Source organism: Apis cerana, linkage group LG6 (assembly GCF_029169275.1).
Source record: "Apis cerana isolate GH-2021 linkage group LG6, AcerK_1.0, whole genome shotgun sequence".
NCBI lineage: Eukaryota > Metazoa > Arthropoda > Insecta > Hymenoptera > Apidae > Apis > Apis cerana.
In genome coordinates, this window is record NC_083857.1 from 15,224,822 (window position 1) to 15,247,028 (window position 22,207).

The following is a 22,207-nucleotide window of genomic DNA, read 5'->3' on the forward strand; positions in this document are numbered from 1 at the left end:
TATATATATATAATTGGATAATTGACATATAAATTTATATTTGAATTCCTAAGATGCATAATAATAACTAATATACAATAATAATTTTTATCTACAATTCTTGATATATCATGTATGTTTGAATTTTTTTTAAAGCTTTCTTAAATTTTCAATTTTTTATTTTATTTTACGCATATGAAAAAATTAACAGTCTTCTTGTTATAATTATTTTATATTTTATTTTATGTAGTATGAGATATAACTAACCATGAAATTACAAAATAGAATAAAAATATTGGATATACAGCTAAAGCTTTCCTTCCTACTGGTTGACTGTCACCAAGAAATACCATTGATGCTAAAATGTATACAAATCATATTTGCAACAGACTCAAAAATATAATAAAAATTTGTGTTAAATTTAACAAACTTATACTAACCATATGTTGCCCATATAAATCCAATCATAGTAATAATGAATCTTAGAATAAATAAGAAAGTAGTTTGTTCTGTGATTAATATAATTCTACATAAAATTAAAGCAATGGCAGTTGGCAACAAGCAATATCCTAAGACACAAATACTTTGGAAGAAAGATCTATAACATATATATTAAAATATTTTTTAAATATGATAAATAAAATGTAGAAACTTCTTTTGCTTTCATTTTTTTTATTATATTTTAAATTATAACATTTTAAATTTATAAAATAAAAAGATTTCAAAATAAATTAATTTTTTTCAAATAATAAAAAAATTATCAATACTTTATAATTTCTACAAGTTTATATACATAAAATTCATGCAACATTATAATTATTAATACTTACATATTGCCACCTAATAATTTGCAATTTAAAGTAACAACCATAGAACCAATCCATACAATTACAAAAACTTCTGCAAATTCTGGTCCTCCATCATTAAAATTATTTGCTGTATCAGAAGAACCTTGCAATATCCTAAAATAATAAAAAGTTTATGATAAAAAATAAAATATTTAGAACAAAGTGCAATGCAAAATATTGAACATACATTGCCATAAATGTACATAATACTAGTGGTCCCCAAAGATCCCCTGGAATTAAAAATATCTTTGTTAATTAAAAATAAAATAATAATTTATAATACAAATATATTTTTAAAAACTTACATTCCTTCAATAAGCTTTTTTTTTCTTTAGGATATAAAACATGATAAAATTTTTTACCCACTGCTCGAACATCCCTGAGCTGTAATTTAAAAAAATATAAGTAATAGTAAAAAAGTATAAAAGTAATTCATATTAAATATTATAAAAAAAATTAAATATAAATATAATTAATAAAAATATTATTATTTTAAAATATAAATAATAATTAATGAATTGATATATTTTTTTTTAAATTTATGATAAAAAGTTTTCCACATGCTCAAGCAATATTATATAAAAAATTTTTTTTTACTTACAATTGTATCTCTAATTGGTTCATCTAAAGTATTAAATTCAGGTTCTCCAAGATTTGATTTTTGTTTGGCTCCTACTGTTAATTCACCTTCAATATTCTGAGGATCAGCATATTCCATTGTAACTTTAAACTTGAAATTAAAATATATTAATGTTATATCTGTTTATTATTATTCATTTATTATATATATAAGAAAAATTTAGTGTTCAATATTTTTATTGAAAAATTAATTATATAAGAACATTTTAAAAACATTTAAAAGTCATAAAAACAAATGTACTTAAAGAAAAATAAAAAATATATATAGTCTAATATACAGTATCACATAAGTACTTATAATATACTTACATCGAGTTTTGTATCATCTGTCGCTGCCATATTTGTTGTCGATATGTAACTCGAATTATAAAATTATTTGGATATTAAATGCAAATATCATAGCAGATCAAATCATTATACCATATGTATATTATTTGAATTAAATTTTCAATATTTTCTTAATATCTTAAATATTGCACTATTATTATATGTACAGGAAGTTAATGCAATCTGGTTTTTTTTAAGAATGATGTTAATAAAAAAATCTAAAAAGATACATACATACATCATGATTTAAATTATTGTCACATAATTATAATGTATTTGCATATTTTTTAATTATTTTCGAAAATTTCGACACTAACGTTGACACATTCGATATATTAAAGTTAATAGGTGGCAGCACTATTACAATGTCGCATTTGTAAACTTGTGATTTTGTTCCTTTAATTAAATATTAGTTAAGATTATATAATTGTTCTTGATAAAATATGAAGATCACTAATAATTAAAAACTATTTCTTGTCTCAATATGAGTATTTTATTGTTACGTCGTTTATATTCAAACAGTTTTTTATTCGATAAAATGCCACGCGTTCTCATTTATATTGTAGTCGTGTCAATGTTGACATATATTGCACATGCGCAAGATATTTCTCCAACTATAGAAAAGCAACAAATTAACAAGAAGCCGCATAATAATTCATCTCAAATTAAAGTAAACGAAGAATTATGTATCCATTAAAAATATTTATTATATTATATTTATTGTTTTTTATTATTTTTTCTTGTTTCAATTAAATAATATATTGATATTGTAAGTATAAATCTATATAGATATTATATATATCCACATAATAAGTTATGTTATATATCTATATAGATCATATGAAATTGTTATATATTATTTATTTATAATATAAAATATATGCAAGTATGATATGTTATCTCATTTTCATTACTTTATTACTTAATTTTATAAATATACCTTAACTAAAATTTATTAGTCAAAAAATCATTTGAATATCAACGCAAGGAACATACCGAAGCTATCAAACGTCTTCAAAAAATAGATAATTATGAACATTTGTATAAAATGATCACAATTCTTAGTGAAAAGATGATCGATGTAATCGAAGCAAGTAAAACACTAATCGAAAGTGGCGGTTTTAATCCAGATAATAGATCTTTGCCACAAAATATTAGCATACAAAATGGTAATTTTTTGTATTGATAATATATTTAAATATATTAAAAATATTTAAAGATAAAAGTTTTTGCAAGATTGAAAATTTATATATTTTTCTTTTTAGCAATATCTACTACATTAGAAAATACAGCATTTTTTGGAGATATTCTTCTTCATTTTCCTCATATTGTTCATCGTATACTTAAAACACAACAAAAATGGAATTCGATCATAAATTGGTCTTTAAATTTCACGTATCGAACGAAATATTTATTAGATTTGGAAACAATTACTAAAATTCATTTAGCATCTCAAGAATTAAATGTGATAAAACGCAAACAAGGATATTTTAATCCTTACTCTACTAATATTCAGAAAGAAAATAGCGGAAAAATAAAAAGAAGCAAATTAATAAAAAAAGAAAAGCAGAAAAAGAAACCACAAATAACTAAAATTGAATTATAAATTATATATTATTTATTATATATTTCATTGCACATTTATATATGTATATATAATAATAAAATATATTTTTATATATTTTTCAAATATTTAATATGTTATAATAAAAAATTCTTTATCTGTAACTTTTTATATATTAATTAAAAATTTTTAAATATAATTGTTTCTTATTATTTCTAATGAATAATATTTTTTATGTCTTTATTTCATTTTTTACTATTATTTTTATCATATTATTATCATTATCATCAAATTTTAATTTATTTGTATGTTGTATACTATACATTCGTCATGTATCTACATATATATATATATATAACATATATATATATATATATAAATAAAGATAGTTTTAAAAAATATAAAAATAAATCATAAAAAAATTTTATAATATTTAAATTACAATAATTAAAATTTTTCTCCCAAAACTTTTAATTTTCATGAATGGTTTACAGTAGTAAAGCTAATAAATTTTTAATAAAGAAAAAAATAAAAAAAAAAACTTTCATCAAGAAATCTGCCTCGAGATCATTCGAAAAATTTTTGAAAAATTGTCAAAAATCTGAACTTGCAGACTTTACGAAACCACAGAATAGTATAAAGGCGAATAAAAGCAAAGATTTCTCGAACGAACGAGAGTGGTAGAAAGTGGTCAGCCAATGAGCTAAGAATGGTTCTTACCGTCTGGTCCCCGTAGTCCATGGCAGACACCATTGCTGGTAAATCCTGAGCAACAGTGTCGTGACACTTTCTTTTAGTGTCCGTCGATGACGAGTGTGTTCACAGAAACTTATTTTCGGATGCAAGTGCTGTGTAAATTGAATCGATCTTTAACGAGAATTGAAAAAAAACAATTTTTTGTGAAGATGTCGAAAAAAAATCAATTATTGCTGTACGTCATCGTGTTCATCATTGTTTCAGGTAAATATAGCTGCTCGTTTTAAAGAGAGATCGAATGAGAGATCGAATCCGTCAAACAATATAAAACTCTTAGCTCCTCCTATAGTGATTTTTCATCGTTAAAAGAAATTTTGTGGTTTAAGATCTGTCAATAATCACTTGATAATAGATTTTTAAGATTGCACGGATATGTGTAGGGAATTTATATACTTGTAAATTGTTCTTGTTTGCCTTGAGCAGGTTTTTGAATTGCAATCAATTTTATAAAAAGGGAATGAACAAGTATGATTCCATCACATATTGTTGTTTTTATATTTTTCAATTTTTTAAATGTTAAATACAAATTGAAATTTTGATCATTTACATTTTTCATTTTAATTAAAAATCTTTTAATTACTAAAATAATCGAATCAATCAGTATAGTTGCTCAGATATATTAGAAATGTAATGTCGATGTAATAAAAGAATGACCTTCTGTGGACATTCTCTTAGAATTAATAATTTGCAATTTCATGGTAAAAATCTTATAGAATTCTAACAAAAGAGAATTAAATGAAAATAATAATTTTAATATTTAAAGTATGCAATAATTATTTGATAACAAATTCATTCAAAACAAATGATTGAAAATTAATATTAATTTTAGATAAACATCACAATATATTATTTATAAATTAATATTTGTCAATCTTATTAATCGAATTCAAGATTTCTTGACCTTTCACAAAAGATTTATTAATAAATTTATTAAGATTTTATTAATAAATTATATATCTAATGTAATTTTTAAAATCAAACAAATTGAATAAAATTATTTATATTAACTATACATTTAAGAATAATTATATTCTATATTGATCATATTCTAATAGAAATTCTGTTACTTTTTTATTTAATATATCTGATATTTCAAAATTTTTTAGTCAAAATATATTAATGTATTTTATAAATAAAAAAAATATATAGATCTAGTATCATAAATAAAAAATTAAAAAATTATAAATAAGATATAAAAAAAAGATAATTTAATATTATTATGATAAAAATATAATAAAGATAATATAGATATAATAATATGATAATAAATCAATAATTAAGTATATAGTATATATATATATATATTAATTTAATTTAAAAAATCATTAAACGTTCATTTATTTTTATTTATAAAAGTATCTTAACGAGATGTAATCAAAAAGTAGAATATTTAATGATATTAAATTATAATTATAATTATGATTTTTTTAATTGATTTTTAGAAAATAAGTTAAATATTTTAATTATACATAACACTTTATGTTAAAAATGATAAAAATTTCTAGTTAATATTGAATTTGTTTTAAAAAAAATTCGTAAGAATCTTGTTGAAAGTTCATGAGATGCGCATTGGTATGTAAATATTTTTACGATAAATAAGATTTCCATAAAAATGTTAAAAATTTCTTGTATTGTCACGGTGTAAATAAAGTTGACACAGATAAAAGTCAAGAAGTCAGAGGAAGCAAAGAACCAACCAACATGCCGACACGGGAGAAGCGCCATTAAATTAGGTTCCCGGTCGGTGATTTCACTGCTGTTTACATAAGTTTCAACGTTTACGTATATGGTGTACCGTATATTTGCGACAGTATGGGTGTACCATGGCCGATGGAAATCTTGCACCTGAACGATTTACCACAACGTCATTGCCAGAGCAGTACCTTCACTTTCCACTTAACTGCTAAATCCGATGCTTTTTGGCATCTGTGCACGCGTGAAACTCGTTCCTATATGTATATATAACCTGTTCTGAAGATGATTAACTTTTATAAATATGCATGTTCGATTGGTATGGGCAACTTTGTAGAAAAAATTTTAATACTTGTATTGGAAAGACATACGATGCATCACGACGACAATCGATATATATTATAATGATATTAATGATATATCGAAATATATCAACATAAATCGAAAATAAAATAAAATAAATATTATCAATGAAATTTTGCATTTAAAATTAAATATCTATGACGTTTTTTGAATAAATATATTGTGAATTCTTGAAATAAAATATTCCAAGTATAATCGACATTTTTCAGATATATTAATATGAAATATAATAAAATAAAATCAAAATTTGTTATGTTAAAATTGTTCATGCCTAAATAAACTAACATGCATTTAATGCTTATATTTATTATAAAATCGTAGATCTGAGATCTTCCTGAAATACTACTTTCTCCTGACAGTTCATCTGCACAAGATTTCAATGTGTTCGAATACGAATCTTCCTTCGTTGAATTAAATGCCCGACCACACGTAATTTCCTCATTCGTTGACTCGATCATAGCTACTTATTTACTTTTTCTTTCACTTTAAATATGTTCAACTACTTTTCCTTGAATTTTACGATTCGTTTTTTCGATATAAATAATATAAATAATGTAAAATATATGTATGATGCAAAAATTAAATATAATAAATATCGAAGTTTATAATATAATATGAATTATAAGAATTGCATTCAATTTAAATGAGAATTTTTAAAAATTTTTTAAAATTCTTATTATAAAATAAAAAAAATAAAATTTACAATATATTTTGAATAAAAAAAATTTATCATCAAATATATAATTTCATTCGGAAATATTTTGTTTTAAAAATAAGTAGAAATAGCATTACATTTGATTATATTCTTTTTAATTTGTTTGTAAAATAAAAAACATTTCTATAATTAGAGATTCCTAGTACGATTATTGAATACGTCTTTAAGAATGCCGATATAGTAAATGACAACGTTTTTACCAACTAGACGATTAAAAGAAAAGATTAAAAGATTCGATTCAAAAGCATTCCACAGTTTGCATATTTTATTAAAGACTTTCTTGAATATAATTTTAAAATAGTGAATGATTAAATAAAATTTAAATTCTTCAAATCTTTATTATTTGTTATAATCAAAAAAAATTCAAAATTTAATTCTTTTTTATTAAGGAGAAAAATGCATTGTGAATGTAGTAAAATTTTTATCATTGTCAAAAAATAAGTATTTTACATTCAAAACAACTATCTAAGAGTTGTAAGTCAATATTGAATCTTAATCTTGCTATTGATCCGTATATATATCTAACATATATGAATATGCCTAATATTTCAACTTTCATTTTTACAAATACTATTTTGTTTACTATATTTCTCTTTTTGATTTTTTTTCGGTAATTTATAAGATTTTAATCTTTTTAAAAATTTTATCTTTTTTAATAAAGCTATTTGTATATATATATATATTTTTTAATTAAAGACGCATTTTTCCAAGATGAATTTTGTTGTTGCTTAATTTTAATATTTTTTTGAAAATATAAATATAAATATTTATTTTTTGTATTCACAATAATTTTGTGATTACAATTATATTGATCTTTTCGAACTAATTTTAACTGTAAGATAGAATTTTCAAAAATAAATCATATTAAATATTTATAAACTTTCATCATATTTATTATGATAATATTAATATATATAAATTTTTAGTTTGTGGACAGAAAAATGCAAAGAAAGATGAAGAAAGGAAAGATGAAGAGTTCAAATGTCCTGAAGGTCAAGGCAATGGTAATTTTGCAGACCCAGCTACATGTAGAAGATTTTATCAGGTAAATATATTCAAATATAATAATAAATATTTAATTATAAAATATATAATACAAATAATTTTCGATTAAATTTTTATACGTAATTTCAACAGTGCGTTGACGGGTACCCATATCTGAACAGGTGTCCATCAGGATTACATTTTGATGACATTAGTAAATTTTGCACTTTTAAAAATGAAGCTCGTTGTGGACCTATTGCTACAAGTGAATTTTTTTTTTAATAATCATAAACTGAGTTAACTTTTGTTAATTTTATATTAATATAAAATTTATTCTTAATATCAGCTCCAGCACCTATCACCGAACCACCAATTGATTTAGCAGAAAAATGTGATCCTGCAAACTGTCAGTTGCCTTATTGTTTTTGCTCGAGAGATGGTACAATAATTCCTGGTGGTCTTCATCCAGATGAAGTATATATTTCTTATTTTTTTTTTATTGTTCTTAATAATTACTTTGAAAATTTTTAATGTGAATTTTTTTATTTCAGACACCACAAATGATAATAATGACATTTGATGGAGCAATAAATCATAATAATTTTGATCATTATCAAAAAATATTTGCTACTGACCGATTAAATCCAAATAATTGCCCTTTGAAAGGCACATTCTTCATTTCTCATGAATATTGTAATTATAATATGGTTCAGAGTTTAGCACATGATGGACATGAAATTGCTACTGAAACTATATCGTAAATATTGGTTATTTTCTTTTTATTTTAAAGGAAGAAAAAAAAAGAGAATGTATATATTTTATATAACTTAATTTTTGTGTCAATTACTTTTAATTTGTTACTTTTTTAAGAGATTTTAAAAAAATATATTGATGTTTATATATATAGTATTTATTGCATAGATTACAAAAGGGATTAGAGGATAAAGGATATGAAGAATGGGTTGGAGAAATGATAGGAATGCGAGAAATACTTAAACACTTTAGCAATATTTCAATAAGTGAAATTGTAGGCATGAGAGCTCCTTATTTAAAACCAGGTCGAAATACTCAATACAAAGTAGTGGAAGATTTTGGATACATATATGATAGCAGTATTGGAATTTCTCCACTAAAAGTACCAATTTGGCCATATACACTTGATTATAAAATTCCACATGAATGTAAAGCAGGCACATGTCCTACTAAATCATTTCCAGGTAAATGTAATTTTATTTATTTTATCATAAAATTCATAACATTTTAAAAAGAAAAACACATATTTCATTTATTTTTAGGGGTATGGGAATTACCACTTAATGCACATTATGTTGAAAGTTACGAAGGAGGACATTGTCCTTATTTGGATCAATGTGTGCTTCATAATCATGATCCTGAAGAAGTTTTTGAATGGTTACAAGAAGATTTTAATCGTTACTATGAACAAAATAGAGCACCATATATGATGCCTTTTCATACTAATTGGTTTCAAATAAAGGAACTTGAACGTGGATTATCAAAATTTCTTGATTGGGCAGTAACATTGTAAGTGATAAATAATTTTATATTATAAAATTATATTTGATTTCATTTTTATTTAAAAATAATATACAGAGAAGAATTAAAAATAATATAATGCAATAATTAATTTATTTATATTAAACTTACATTAAATAAAGAAAAGATATATTTAATATAAAAATATTTTTATTATTCCAGATACTTATAATAAAAGAATATTTAATATAAAAAAATAGAGATATTTAAATATAGAAATAATCTGTAGATTTTAATGTTTTTAATTTTTATAAATTAAAATAATTGTATTTACAGACCTGATGTATATTTCGTAACAGCCACTCAAGCATTAACGTGGATAACTGATCCAAAACCAATAAAATCTTTGAATAATTTTGAAGGATGGTCATGTAAAAGGAAAGAAAATCTTCCTGGACCCCCATGTAATAATCCAAATAAATGTGCTTTAGATTTCAAACCTACAGAATCAAATTTTACTACTACAAGGTAAATAAATAATATATAATAAATATATTAAGTTATATCTGATATTTTTGAACTTAAATAATAATAAAAAATATATGTTCATAGGTACCTAGAAACATGTAGGGAGTGTCCTAATAAATATCCCTGGTTAGGAGATTCTAAAGGAACTGGATTATATAATGATAATTATAATCCTGAAAAAAAATAAAAATGTTTAAAACTTAGAATGATAATTAGAATTAATTCTTTTTGTTGTTGTTTATATGAATAAAATATATAAATATAAAATATGATAAATGTAAAAATTTTTCAATTTAAATGCAGTTCAAAACATATTTATAAAAACAAAGAATCTAAAAAAAAAATATATAATTATCTTCAAAAAATTTCAAAATATTAATAAATTTGATAATATGTAAGTACTCGTGCAATAAAATATACCTGTAGCAGAACTGCAAATTAAAATATATTGAAATTACAAAACTATTTTATTAACTTTAATTTATACATAATGAATAATTTATTTTTTTTATATATTTATAAAAATTCATTCATTATTATTTGTTTTATTTTATTTAACTATAAACAATATTTTATAAAATAATGCTGAATTATTATTTTTCATTTTAAATTCTACTTTCAATTCATTTCATTTTTATTTATATAGGGAAAAAGAGGAATGAAATGTAAATTTTTATTTAAAAAAATATTAAAAGTCATCCTCAATTTTTTAAAAATATGATAACTTGTTTTTTGTTCCTTATAGTTTAAAAGGAAATATTTAGGAAAAATTTATGTAAGTGGTAAAAATGAACATACATGTTTTAGTAGCCATTTACTTCATTTTTTATTCACTATTAATAGAAAAAATTATGCTACATAATAAGAATGAACACATTACAGTTTTTTAACGACATGGAGTCCATGGCTCAAGAATATCTGCATATTTTTTATATTCTAAAATATTAAATTAAATAAATTTTTATAAATGCAATTTTTAATTTGATAACAAATTTTTATAATAATAAAATTTTACCTGGTTTAGGAAACTGTTCTGGATGAAGCCTTATATAATCTCTCATTATTGCATCTTTTCTTGCAGATTTTATTTCAAATATACCGTGTATTAAAAATCCAAAAAGACTACCACCCAAAAATCCAAGTAACATATAGGGTTTATCTAACAATTAAATATCTAATTTTTTACATATTATCATTAATATCATACGTTCATGATATAAAAAAAAAAATTGAACTTTAAAGAATATCAATATAAATAATCTATACAATTAATAATTAATAACTATTACATTAAGATTAAAAAATTTAATGTTTTATACTATAATATAATAAAGATGAGAATGAATAATGTGACAATAATATACTTTTTATATTTAAATATATATATTAAACATTAAATTAAAAAATATTAATGAAAAAAGTTCTTTATCGTAAATTATTTTAAACTAAGAAAAAATTATACATTATACATTATAAATTTCATATCATTAATCAATTTTTATTTTAATAATAAACAATTAATCATTTTTAATCTATTATTTTTTTGAAAATAATAAATTACTGAAAAATAATGATATTTTGTAAAAACTAATTTTTTTCTATTAAGAAAAAAAATACTAAAATAGATCAAAGATTATTAAATCATATTTGATCAAAATTAAAATATATATATTGTAATAACAATTTTTAACGATATGTTCATTATTGCTATTTGCAGTAGCAATTGCAAAAAGAATAATGAAGAACAAAAAAAATATAAAAAATATTTTTTGTCAAAATGTACATCTAATATCTTATTTTTATTATAATTTTATAATTTTAAAAATAAAATTTATCAATATTATTTCAAATTATCCTGACAAGGTTATTATTGCTAGGTTAATGTTAACCTATTGTAAAAATAATGTAATTCACAAACATACTAGCATATGTAGGCTTTTTCTGAATTTTGTTTAATATCACTTGTGAATATCCACATGTAATTCCAGCAATCGGTGCTAAATAATATTTAAAAATATAGTTTGATTGATCTAATGCTGTAGGTTCAAGAAGATCAAGCGCCCATTGAGCAGAAAAATTTTCCTGTTTCGCTTCCATCTATTTGTTTATTGATAGCAGAAATCGCAAATAAATTATTAAACGTTGTTATTCATAAACGAAATACATATATTTTAAAATCACAGTAACTATAATATACGTAACGTAACTATTTTAATCACATATTTTGCGCATACGCATACAAGTATTATCACGTGTTTACCTCGTCTGATTTAAAAGAATTGAAAGGAAACCAAATAACCGATATATTTTTAAAAAATTAATATTTTCTATGAACAAATCTGATTTAATATATTAGATTATAATATTTGTCACGATATTGACATCAATAATTCAAAGAAAGATTCTGATATCTAATAATCAAAAAAATATTATTTCAAGAAATAAATAGAAATGCAAAAAAAAATTTTTTGAACGCCAAAAATATTTCTTTAAAATCACTTATGATATATTACAATTGAATAGAATAAATTTTATTGAAATTCTAATCCATAAATTGTACAATGAAATAAAATTAATCACAAATCAGCATTATATTTTTATAGAAGAAACTAATATAAATAATAAAATAAATAGAGACAAGAATGGATATGAAGTTAAAATATACGTTAATACTATCTCTAGAGTGCCACAAATAAAATATAAAAAGAAAGGATAAGAAACAATGAAAGAAGTGTAAAATGTATAGTATAAAATGAATTATTAGCGCCATCTCTTGACATCTTTCTAAAAATAGAATAAATTTTAAAAATAAAAATAAAAGATGGCGATCATCTTTATTTATATCTCTTATTCTTTTATATAATTTTTTTTTCTTTTTTCTTTAAAAAGAATTTGATATAAATTTTAATATAAATATAATCATAAATTAAGAAAAGACTTAAAAAACGATTTAAAGAATAAATATTAAAAATAAATATTTGAGAAATAGACATTGAAATCAAATGAAAGAGTAAAAAAATTAATACTTTTATCTTTTGTTTTAATTTAGACATGCTATAATGGATGTTAATATAGAAATTTTAATTAAATTTATTTAATTATTAGTATAATTTTATTATCCTAAAATAATTTAAATCCTAAAATATAAAAGAATTAATAATATTATAAATAATTATAAAAATTATTTATAATAATAATAATATAATAAATTTAATACAATTAGTTTTCACAATAATCATACATCAAAAATACAATTAAAATTATAATAAAAAATTAAATCCCATGTTGTCCATTGTTGTTCCACGTTGTCCATTTTATAAACTATCTTAATCTAAACCTTAATACTAATACCTTAATACTAAGTATAATATCTATTTGTAATATTCATATCAAGTACACTCTCGTCCAACACTTAAAACGAAAACATTAAAATACTATCATTTAAAATTTAATTTAAAAATAATACTCAAAAACAAATACTTGAAAAAAAAATAGAGTCAACAGAAAAAAAATGAATATTCAAAAAAGAAATGAAAACGCGTTTGATCAACAAAAAGAAAAAAACGAAGGAATCACCAAATCATCGTTGTATCATAATTCACATCAAACTTACGAGAATCGATAGACAGACGATACTCGCCAGTCGTGACCAGTCGAGAGAGGTGGCAACGGAACAACTCACATCCCGGCGATTCAACAAGGAGCAAGGGATAAATTCTTGCTCGCCGGAATCGAATTATGAAGACGACCAAACTTTGATCAAGTGCCAAAAGGTACCAATCGATCAGAGCGTCCTTCGAGTGGCCATTGGGAGTAGAGCAATGCCTCGTACATGACACATAATTGACGATGACTTGAAATAAACGATGAAAAAAAACAACAATAACAACAAAATTAAAAATAAGGATAAAATGAGGAAGAAAATAAGAAATGAATCGAATAATGGAATGAAATATAATGAAATGAAAAGTCGACATGGATGAATATAATGAAAATGAAAATGTTCTTAAGATTTTAATCTAAGTAATATAATTTATTAATAAATTAATAAATTAATAAGTAATATAATTTATTATTTTGCTAATATCTGCAATCCAGTAATATATGATTGAAATAATTAAAGGGAATCAAGTGCAAGATTTAGATTACAGTGCAAGATGGATTACAGGTATGCGTAGTTCTTGACTTGCAATTTTTAATTTTTTTATTAATTTTTTTATTTTATTTATTATCATATTAATAATTTATTAATTACCAATAATATATGCAAAAAATAATTATGAAGAAACCATAAATGTATAATATGTAATGATTTAATTATTAACAATTTAATTAATTTAAATTTAATTATTAACATTTTTTTAATTTTTATTTTTAATTTATGTAATTTATACATATATATAATTTATTATAATAATATGATGATAAATACATAATACTATGGCCAAAAGAATGATTTTTATATTATATTTATATTATATTTTAAATTTTTATAGTAATATAGTGATTTTGATAATAATTTAATTTATAATAATTTGAATGAATTTTAATTAATATATATAAGTATATATTTAAAATATACAATAATAATATACAAGTAAATATTTAAAATTTACTCTTAAGTTTCTAAAATTTAATTCAAATTTGTAGTTTTAATCTATTTATTATATGTATATTTAAAAAATAATATCAATTAATAATGATAAAATTCATATAACTTACCGTTCGCAGGTAAAATGGCATAAAAAGAATTTTTTATCCGTTCATAATATCGATGAAATATATTGATATTTACGATTAAACGTGCGAAATTTTTACTATTGTCACATATGCGAATGAATGTATTTAAAATATTTAAGAATAAAACATGTAAGATTTAAACGAAATTCCTACATGAATTTGAATTGTACATAAAATCGAACTCAAGTAACTTCCTCAAAATAGTATCGCGCTCACAGCGAAACTAAGGTTCTATGATCTTTTCTCACCCGGTAACTATCATTCGGTAAACAAAATTTAATGTATCAAAAAACAGTTAGATGGCTGTCAGTTGACTTCAACCGATTATTTTAAAAGATGAACATTAAGTGTTATAATTTTCAATGTTCTATTTTATTCTATTATATCATTTTATAATATATTATAAAATTAATAAAATATTAATAGAATAATATATTATGTTATAATATATTTATATGATACTTGTACAATGATTTGTAGTATTATTTATTAAACTTATTAATTTTATAACAATTTTTTATTTATAATATAATTTATCATTTACCAAATTTATTAATTTTAAGAATAATTTATTTTTAATTTTAAAATTTATCATTTTAGAAATATTTTATATATAGAAAATGATACAACTATTAATTCAATTTATAAATTTTTATCTGATTTAATTAATTTTTCTAATATATAATTGATATATTTTTATTTATTTAAAATCTACAACTATTTCTTGAATTTGACAAAAATATTCATAAAAAATTTTTAAAATATAATAATCAATAATTTAATAATTTTTTGATTTTTATATTTTTAATTTTTGTTTCTTTTGTAATTTATTATAATAATAAATATAATAATCGATTTTAAAATATCAATTGTATAAAAAATTTTAATATGCTTTCTATCATTTAAAGTAATAAATTTAAAAATTATACTAAAAATTCAATCGTAAAATATATAAAATCATAAGAAAAATTCATCATTTCTTTAATTGTCCGATTATCTATATTTTATTTTCATATATTTGATTGAATTTTAAAAATTTACGATAAATTGAAATATTTCAGTAAACTAGAACGTCCTATTACATATACATATTAAAATTTGTGTCAAGTTCTAGTTTCATTAAATTTTGAACGCAAAAATAACATTTTCTTATTATTATTATTACTTTTTCAAGCTCTATCCAGTGTTTTTCTAACAAATGTAATTTTGAGATATATATGCTTCGATAGATTTATTTATCAATAGCAGGCGATGATAAATCTGTTTTCTCGAAGGCATCGCGTAAACGGAAACGTCGGTCAATTTCACGATTAACACTTTCTAAGTCACGACAAACGTCCACCGCAAGTATTTAGACGTTCTGATCCACTTTTCATTCAACTCGTAACATATTTAATACGTATATATGTTCAGTTTTCATGTGACGACGCCTCGATTACTGTACTTTTTATCTCGATTCTTGAATAATGTTTTTCGCATCTGTATATACGATTGATCGAGTGATATAATTAATCATATTTCGTGTCAACTTATAATAAATTGTGAATCAAAATCATAAAATTATTCATAGAGAAATTTCTTTAATAGGTGAAATGTAAACAATAAATGAGAAGCATCATTTTTCAATCAACAATAACTTGAAGATAAGATCGTTTTCTCGCTATATTGAGGTTATCTTATAAACTATCGAAATTTAAATGAAATTATTTTAATTAAATAAGAAAAAATAAGACTAAATATCTATTTTTATTTTTAAATCCTAGAACAAAAAATCCTTTAAATAATATTAGCAATCTTAATAAAAAAATGACAATATTTTTATTTTTAGATTATTTAACTATCAATGAAAATAAGATTGCTAAAAAGTGTTAAAATACCGAAGGAAAAAAATAAATGTTTTACACAGAATAATATTTAAATTTTTAGCTTTTCTAAATTATAGTGGTTTTTTCAAAGTAATTTAACGATTAATAAATATCTTATTATACATATTCAAAATCCATTCTTCATTAAGTAAGTAAAATGACAAGAATATATATCATTATTATGAAAGAAAAATTAATCTTCATAATCTTTAAAAAAATAACCTAAAAAGAAAAAAAGCCATGAACAATATTCATAGTGAAATAATAATTAATATTATTTCTTTTTTTTGAATTAGCAATAATTAAGATATTAAGAAATGTAAGATAAATGAAATACTTTGAAGTTCACTATCATGAAAAGACTTCTTATCAGCGAGTGTTAGTATTGTATAAATGCACCAAGTGATTGGTTAACTTAGTAATAGCTTAAAGCGAAACTGAAGTGCTCTGGTATATATACGTGGGTTGAGACTATTTTTTTCGCATTGTCGGCACAAGTAGTTTGTTAACAACGGACGTCGGCGATGTCATCTTCAAACTTTAACGAGGAGTAAGTAATACTTACGATCCCTGATAAACAATTTATTCAAACTATTTCCGCGCTACAAATTGTCGAAGAATTCGTCTAGCTAAAAGAGATCTTTTTCTCTCTTTGGCGATGTCCAATTTATCAATCGTCACGCACGAAGAATTGATCTCGTTAGATTATTATTTGACATAGTGTTGGAAACTTTCGTATATCGTAAATGTAATTTTATTGACGTTTTATTTGACTTCCTTTGAGAAATTTTCTTGGATAACTTTTACTTTTTTCTTGGTAAAGTGAATAACTTATTCATTATCAAACAGATAATAAATTTGAAATCAGTTAAAATATTATTATTGAAATATTTCCAATAAATATATATTATATTTAATTTATTATTGGTTTATTATGTGAAATTAAATTCCAAATATATATTTAACAGGTTTCTTAGGAGAACGATTATTACTTGGTTAACGATTTATATACTTGGTTATTAGCTATTTTTGGACAATTATATAAAAACGATGAAGATTAATGTGATAGTTAAATATTATCAAATCTATAGTCAATTATAATGGTGATCTAGTTGTAGAAAACTGGATGTACATATTCAGCAATCGAACAAAATTATATTGCATTCTATATTGCATTAGCGAATTATATTAGTGACACAGATAACGATTTCTTCCTAAAAAGATTATTCTACAATTAGATCATCAAAAGGAATATCAATACCAATTATAATTATACTGTTTTTTTGCAATTTATTTTTAAACAAATATTATATTTATCACATTTTGTATCAATATAAAATATGATTAGTCGTTCGAGACTTAATATCTAATATCTAATATCTAAAGTAAATTATGATTGCAACGTTCAGCATTCATTATCTATCATATCTCAACTGAAACACATAAAATTATATACGGAAATACCTACAAAACATCCATTCGAGCAATTAGTAATTAGCAATAAATACTAAATACAAATTGCATATTGCTATATAAATTTAAAAAAAATATTGAATAATTATAATAATTAGAAATTATTATGATGAAACTATAAAAGAATAGAAAATTTGGATTTTTAATTTTATTACTTTTTTAATCCTTTTTTCATAAATTTTACAAATTTCCTTTGCATTATCTCTTTTTATCTCTCAGTCGAAAATAAATTAACGTTATTTGTTCATTCTTACTTATATCATTCGACAACTTTTACGTATCTCTCTCTAAATTTATTTCAGTCTTCCACTTTCTACTTCCGTTTCTTTGAATTTCAACTGGTTCTTTCTCTCCTCGATTCTCGGTGTTCGAAAAATCATTCAGAATTGAATTCGTCGAATCGCGACAAACTCGATGCATTTGAGTGCAACGGCCTTTGTCGTAACCAATGAATGTACTCTCTCCTCACGTTTCTTATAGGCTGTTGGCCCCCTTTTTCTCATCGTTCCATCGCTTTCGGCGTCTGGCAACGGACGATCCAAGACAAAAGTCTTGTCGACCTGGCGTCAAACCTGGTTTCGTTTCTAAACAGTCGATGGTTTCATTCCAATCACACTATGGGTATATGGACCGCGATATGGCACAAGGACATTATGCTACACTGACCTCGTCTTCGTGTGACCCGAGCCGAGTGGCTCGCACTACCTACGTAATATATTCATGCTTCAACGTGGATGAAACTTGCACGTTCTGAAACTATGATTAATAAAACAGTGTTTATGATTGTTTCGTAGTATCATGTAAAGGATTTCAGTTCGAACGAATCGTGGTTTCCAACGATAAATCATTTACTTGGTAGAAAAATGAATTATAAATATCTTTGCGAGTCAAATTGAATTTTATGAATTCTTTATAATTTTATGAATTATACATTCAATTATATATTCTTGTTTGAGAATCATATTTTTTCATATAGGTCTTCGTTTCTGTTTACTTTAAAAGTATTAATAGGTGTTTTATCTTTTGAAATTAAAGAATTGAATTTTGTACACATCTAGAAAATGATTTTATTTTATTTTTCAATTATCAATATAATGTAATTTAAAATTATAATTTATATTTGTAGATATTTTGTAGATATTATAAATGTGATTTAAAAATGCTTCGCGTGATTTATAAATATAGATGTTGTATTAGATTACTTTCTTTTAGAAAATATTACAAATGAATTTTCATGAAACATTTAATTACCAGCAATTTATATATCACGTTTTATTTTCGTTTTTGATACTCGAAGAATGCAGCTTTCGCGTGAACCCTTTCATTAACTCATCCGCTCGAAAAAAAAACAAGAGCCAATTAAACTCGTTTAAGCTCTAAAGGAGCTATTATGTAAGAGCCTTTGGAGGGTAGCTGTCATTGTGTTTTATGAATAGTCCGCCACGACGATGAGCCATTTTTACCGTATGTGTCATTGTCTCGAATAAATTGAACTCGTTATGAAAAGAACATTTGTTTTTAAAAAAATATTTTATATTTTATATTATAATTTTATATTTTTCATTTTCAGAAAGAACGAGAAGATGTATTTTGAAGAAGTATTGAAGAGCCATGTTTTTTCGGATTCGGATGACAGTGTGGAATATTTTTGGGAGGATATAGAAAATCTTAGTCTAGAGTAAGTTTATTGCCAATTTATTTTTTATTTTTTTATTATTGCAATCTGACGATTAGATTTTCTATTTCGAAAAATGTGATGTTGATAAGATAATGAAATATTTTTATGAATCATGCATATAGAGATAGGTAAAGATTTATTTGAAAAATTAAAGGAATTAACATTACTTTTGCAATTATATGCATCGTGATATTTATTGAAACAATAATTATTTAATTATAATAAAGTAAATAATTTCTGCAGTATCGAAAATATTTCATTATAAATTCCTAAACATTCAATCGCTGAAATTAAAAATTATAATTTATCAAAAACATCTTATAACATACGTATATGTTAAAAATATTTCATTATATCTAAACACTTTAAATTATTGTATATACACAAATTTTCAAAAATCATAATTTATCATAAAACATTACAAATATTTTTTATTGGAATTCTTCAAAAGTTTACTTAAAACTAAATATAACACAATCTCTAAGAATTTATTTAAAATTATTACACTTTCAATCATATAAAAATTAGAAAATTAATTATATCTAGAAAAATATCTAAAAATATTCTAGATTATACGCTATATTTATAAAGCACCTATTCGTCGATCACATGACATTCCACGAACAGTTCGACACCGGTACTCTGTTCGCATACTTATTTATATATTTCAACTTTCACTGATAACGAGAGCAACATTCCAGAAGCAGCGTCTTCTGAATATTTAGAGGGTATATAGAGATTTCAGACTGGAACTTCCAGTCTGTGTCGCGTATCCAGCCGGTAACGCGCGCGTGATCCTGCGAGACGAACGTGCAATTCAACGGTTTCCTTTTTTCTATGGTGGAAGGTTTGCCGCTGACATGCACAATTTTAACGACTCTTTTTGACACAAGCACGCTCTGCGAATAATTAGGAGAACCGTGGTTACCGACAGTGTTAAAACATAGACGGAGAAGAAAGAGATCTGAATCGTAATAGGATATTGTTCTGTCCAGGTGCAGTAAGTTTTTATTCTTTTCTCTTTTATCTTCTTTCTCGAGTCATTGTATTTTCATATGCTAATTCAAGTTTACGGTAAAGTAAAGGAATAATTGAGGATTTTGTGATATGAGAAAGGAATAGACTTTTAAAAGTTTTTGTATTGCTATTTATGTGAAATATATTGACAAGAAAAAAAATATATATATGTAAGTAATATATCGAAAAGAATATTCTATTTCATATATAAGTCACGTTTGGATTTCGATAAAAAATAAGAAATAAATAAATTTTGGATTATTGTGAAATATATATGTGTGAAATAAAAATGTAAACTTGGATCTTTTTTTTAAATAGAAAATAAAATTTTTTATCATTTAACAACAATAATCAAATCATATTATAAATAAATAATTCATGAAAAATTGTAATTTGATTATAATATATTAATTAATATATAATATACTTATATAATGTACCTGGATATTCTAACATTAGATATTAGAATTAAAATTAGAAATTATTAGAGAAATTTTCTAATTTTATGTTTTCAAAGTGTATTCCAGTAAAATAATCGTCGTAAATTTAGAAATATAACGATTATCGATAGAATATAAGAGTATATATAGGAATAATTACGAAGTTCTTGACAATATCGTTAAGCTATTAATAACACTATTTGAAGCAAAATAAAGCTTGACAAATAAGTCTATTGACAATGACAAACTTATTCTTGTTTGAAGTTGATATTAGCAAACAAGATCTCGATAATCAATTTACACAATCATGATATTACGTTAAAATGGTTCGCAATTTTCAATTTTTTAATAAATTTTTTCTTATATCAATACTTCTTATCATAAACTTATTTTATAACAATTTCATTTAATTTTAATTTTAATTTATCATATGATTAATTTTGACATGCATTATTTATTTTTCTTATTAAATTTTCAGTATCAAAATATATTTCTATATATTATATACTATATATATATTAATATTTTACATTTAATTTAAAAATAAAATAAATTAAGTTATACATACATGTATTTAATTAATCATAATAAATATCGTTTTTCAAGAAACTAATATCACATTATAGAATTCTTTAAAAAATTTTTTAAATAAAATGTTTCACACAAAATTTTAAAAAATTAATAAACTGATAACTTAAAAATAATTTTCAATATCTTTCACTATCATCAACGATGTAAAAGAGAAATATATATTTTTTATTAATTATGGCGAGATACATATCTCTATGCATTATATATAGATTGGAAGTTCAGCTTGCACACCATGAGTCTATTAGAGCAAAGTGCAATATTCTAACACGTATGCGTTAACCCGGTTTCGGTGTCATCAATGTCATCAATGTGACAACTAGGCCGCCGCCAACTCGAGTTCCGTTCATTATCATCAGTTTAAATATCATAGCTTTACATGTATCCACTTCTCCTCAATTTATCATGAGGATTTATTCAATTGTTCAAAGGAAATAATTTCGAACTAGATCAAATATCAAATTAATTCAAATTAATTATTTACGAATTTTCATTTGAAAATAAATTTATAAATATT

At 22.6% G+C, this 22,207-nt stretch overlaps 5 protein-coding genes and 1 long non-coding RNA gene across 12 annotated transcripts in view; 3 read left to right on the forward strand and 3 right to left on the reverse strand.

The window, feature by feature from the left end:
• Positions 1 to 192: 192 nt before the first annotated feature.
• Positions 193 to 4,215, reverse strand: LOC107999652 (protein YIPF6). Of its 3 annotated transcripts, none has more exons than XM_017059637.3 (8): positions 4,078 to 4,215; positions 1,776 to 2,011; positions 1,429 to 1,557; positions 1,133 to 1,211; positions 1,015 to 1,057; positions 810 to 941; positions 420 to 577; positions 193 to 337 (listed from the first exon to the last, which is right to left on the reverse strand). In XM_017059637.3, exons 2-8 carry the CDS (start codon positions 1,803 to 1,805, stop codon positions 222 to 224), a joined length of 687 nt encoding a protein of 228 aa, XP_016915126.1. In that variant the 5' UTR covers positions 1,806 to 2,011; positions 4,078 to 4,215; the 3' UTR covers positions 193 to 221. The 3 variants fall into 3 exon arrangements, with proteins under 3 accessions (XP_016915126.1, XP_016915125.1, XP_061932681.1); XM_017059636.2 differs by lacking the exon at positions 4,078 to 4,215 and adding an exon at positions 2,111 to 2,249; XM_062076697.1 differs by lacking the exon at positions 4,078 to 4,215 and having other exon boundaries at positions 1,776 to 2,063.
• Positions 2,278 to 3,556, forward strand: LOC107999651 (coiled-coil domain-containing protein 134-like). The gene is made up of 3 exons (XM_017059635.3): positions 2,278 to 2,479; positions 2,753 to 2,962; positions 3,059 to 3,556. The coding sequence occupies exons 1-3, from the start codon at positions 2,278 to 2,280 to the stop codon at positions 3,397 to 3,399; spliced, it is 753 nt and encodes a 250-aa protein (XP_016915124.1). The 3' UTR covers positions 3,400 to 3,556.
• On the forward strand, positions 4,164 to 10,173 carry LOC107999650 (chitin deacetylase 1). 4 transcript variants are annotated; one of them, XM_017059633.3, is made up of 9 exons: positions 4,164 to 4,317; positions 7,810 to 7,928; positions 8,021 to 8,132; positions 8,214 to 8,341; positions 8,419 to 8,624; positions 8,789 to 9,084; positions 9,163 to 9,409; positions 9,698 to 9,889; positions 9,974 to 10,173. In XM_017059633.3, exons 1-9 carry the CDS (start codon positions 4,164 to 4,166, stop codon positions 10,074 to 10,076), a joined length of 1,557 nt encoding a protein of 518 aa, XP_016915122.1. In that variant the 3' UTR covers positions 10,077 to 10,173. The 4 variants fall into 4 exon arrangements, with proteins under 4 accessions (XP_016915122.1, XP_061932675.1, XP_061932676.1 ...); XM_062076691.1 differs by lacking the exon at positions 4,164 to 4,317 and adding an exon at positions 5,648 to 5,992; XM_062076692.1 differs by lacking the exon at positions 4,164 to 4,317 and adding an exon at positions 6,011 to 6,068.
• On the reverse strand, positions 9,554 to 13,778 carry LOC107999653 (NADH dehydrogenase [ubiquinone] 1 subunit C2). 2 transcript variants are annotated; one of them, XR_009830335.1, is made up of 4 exons: positions 11,812 to 13,778; positions 10,905 to 11,048; positions 9,978 to 10,062; positions 9,554 to 9,861 (listed from the first exon to the last, which is right to left on the reverse strand). XR_009830335.1 is itself a non-coding variant. In XM_017059638.3 (3 exons), exons 1-3 carry the CDS (start codon positions 11,984 to 11,986, stop codon positions 10,776 to 10,778), a joined length of 369 nt encoding a protein of 122 aa, XP_016915127.1. In that variant the 5' UTR covers positions 11,987 to 13,778; the 3' UTR covers positions 10,691 to 10,775. The 2 variants fall into 2 exon arrangements, 1 of the variants encoding a protein (XP_016915127.1); XM_017059638.3 differs by lacking the exons at positions 9,554 to 9,861; positions 9,978 to 10,062 and adding an exon at positions 10,691 to 10,825.
• A 2,164-nt stretch (positions 13,779 to 15,942) lies between these two features.
• The window catches only part of LOC107999649 (uncharacterized), a 70,731-nt gene continuing 64,466 nt past the window's right edge, over positions 15,943 to 22,207 (forward strand). The window contains exons 1-4 of the mRNA XM_017059624.3: positions 15,943 to 16,299; positions 16,458 to 16,642; positions 16,791 to 17,044; positions 19,538 to 19,645. Of these exons, the coding sequence (XP_016915113.2) occupies positions 17,019 to 17,044; positions 19,538 to 19,645 (134 nt within the window). The 5' untranslated portion in view covers positions 15,943 to 16,299; positions 16,458 to 16,642; positions 16,791 to 17,018. The remainder of the gene's footprint in view (positions 16,300 to 16,457; positions 16,643 to 16,790; positions 17,045 to 19,537; positions 19,646 to 22,207) is intronic.
• Positions 19,653 to 22,207, reverse strand: part of LOC107999655 (uncharacterized) — a 46,286-nt gene continuing 43,731 nt past the window's right edge. The window contains exon 6 of the long non-coding RNA XR_009830343.1: positions 19,653 to 22,135. This is a non-coding gene — a long non-coding RNA (uncharacterized LOC107999655). The remainder of the gene's footprint in view (positions 22,136 to 22,207) is intronic.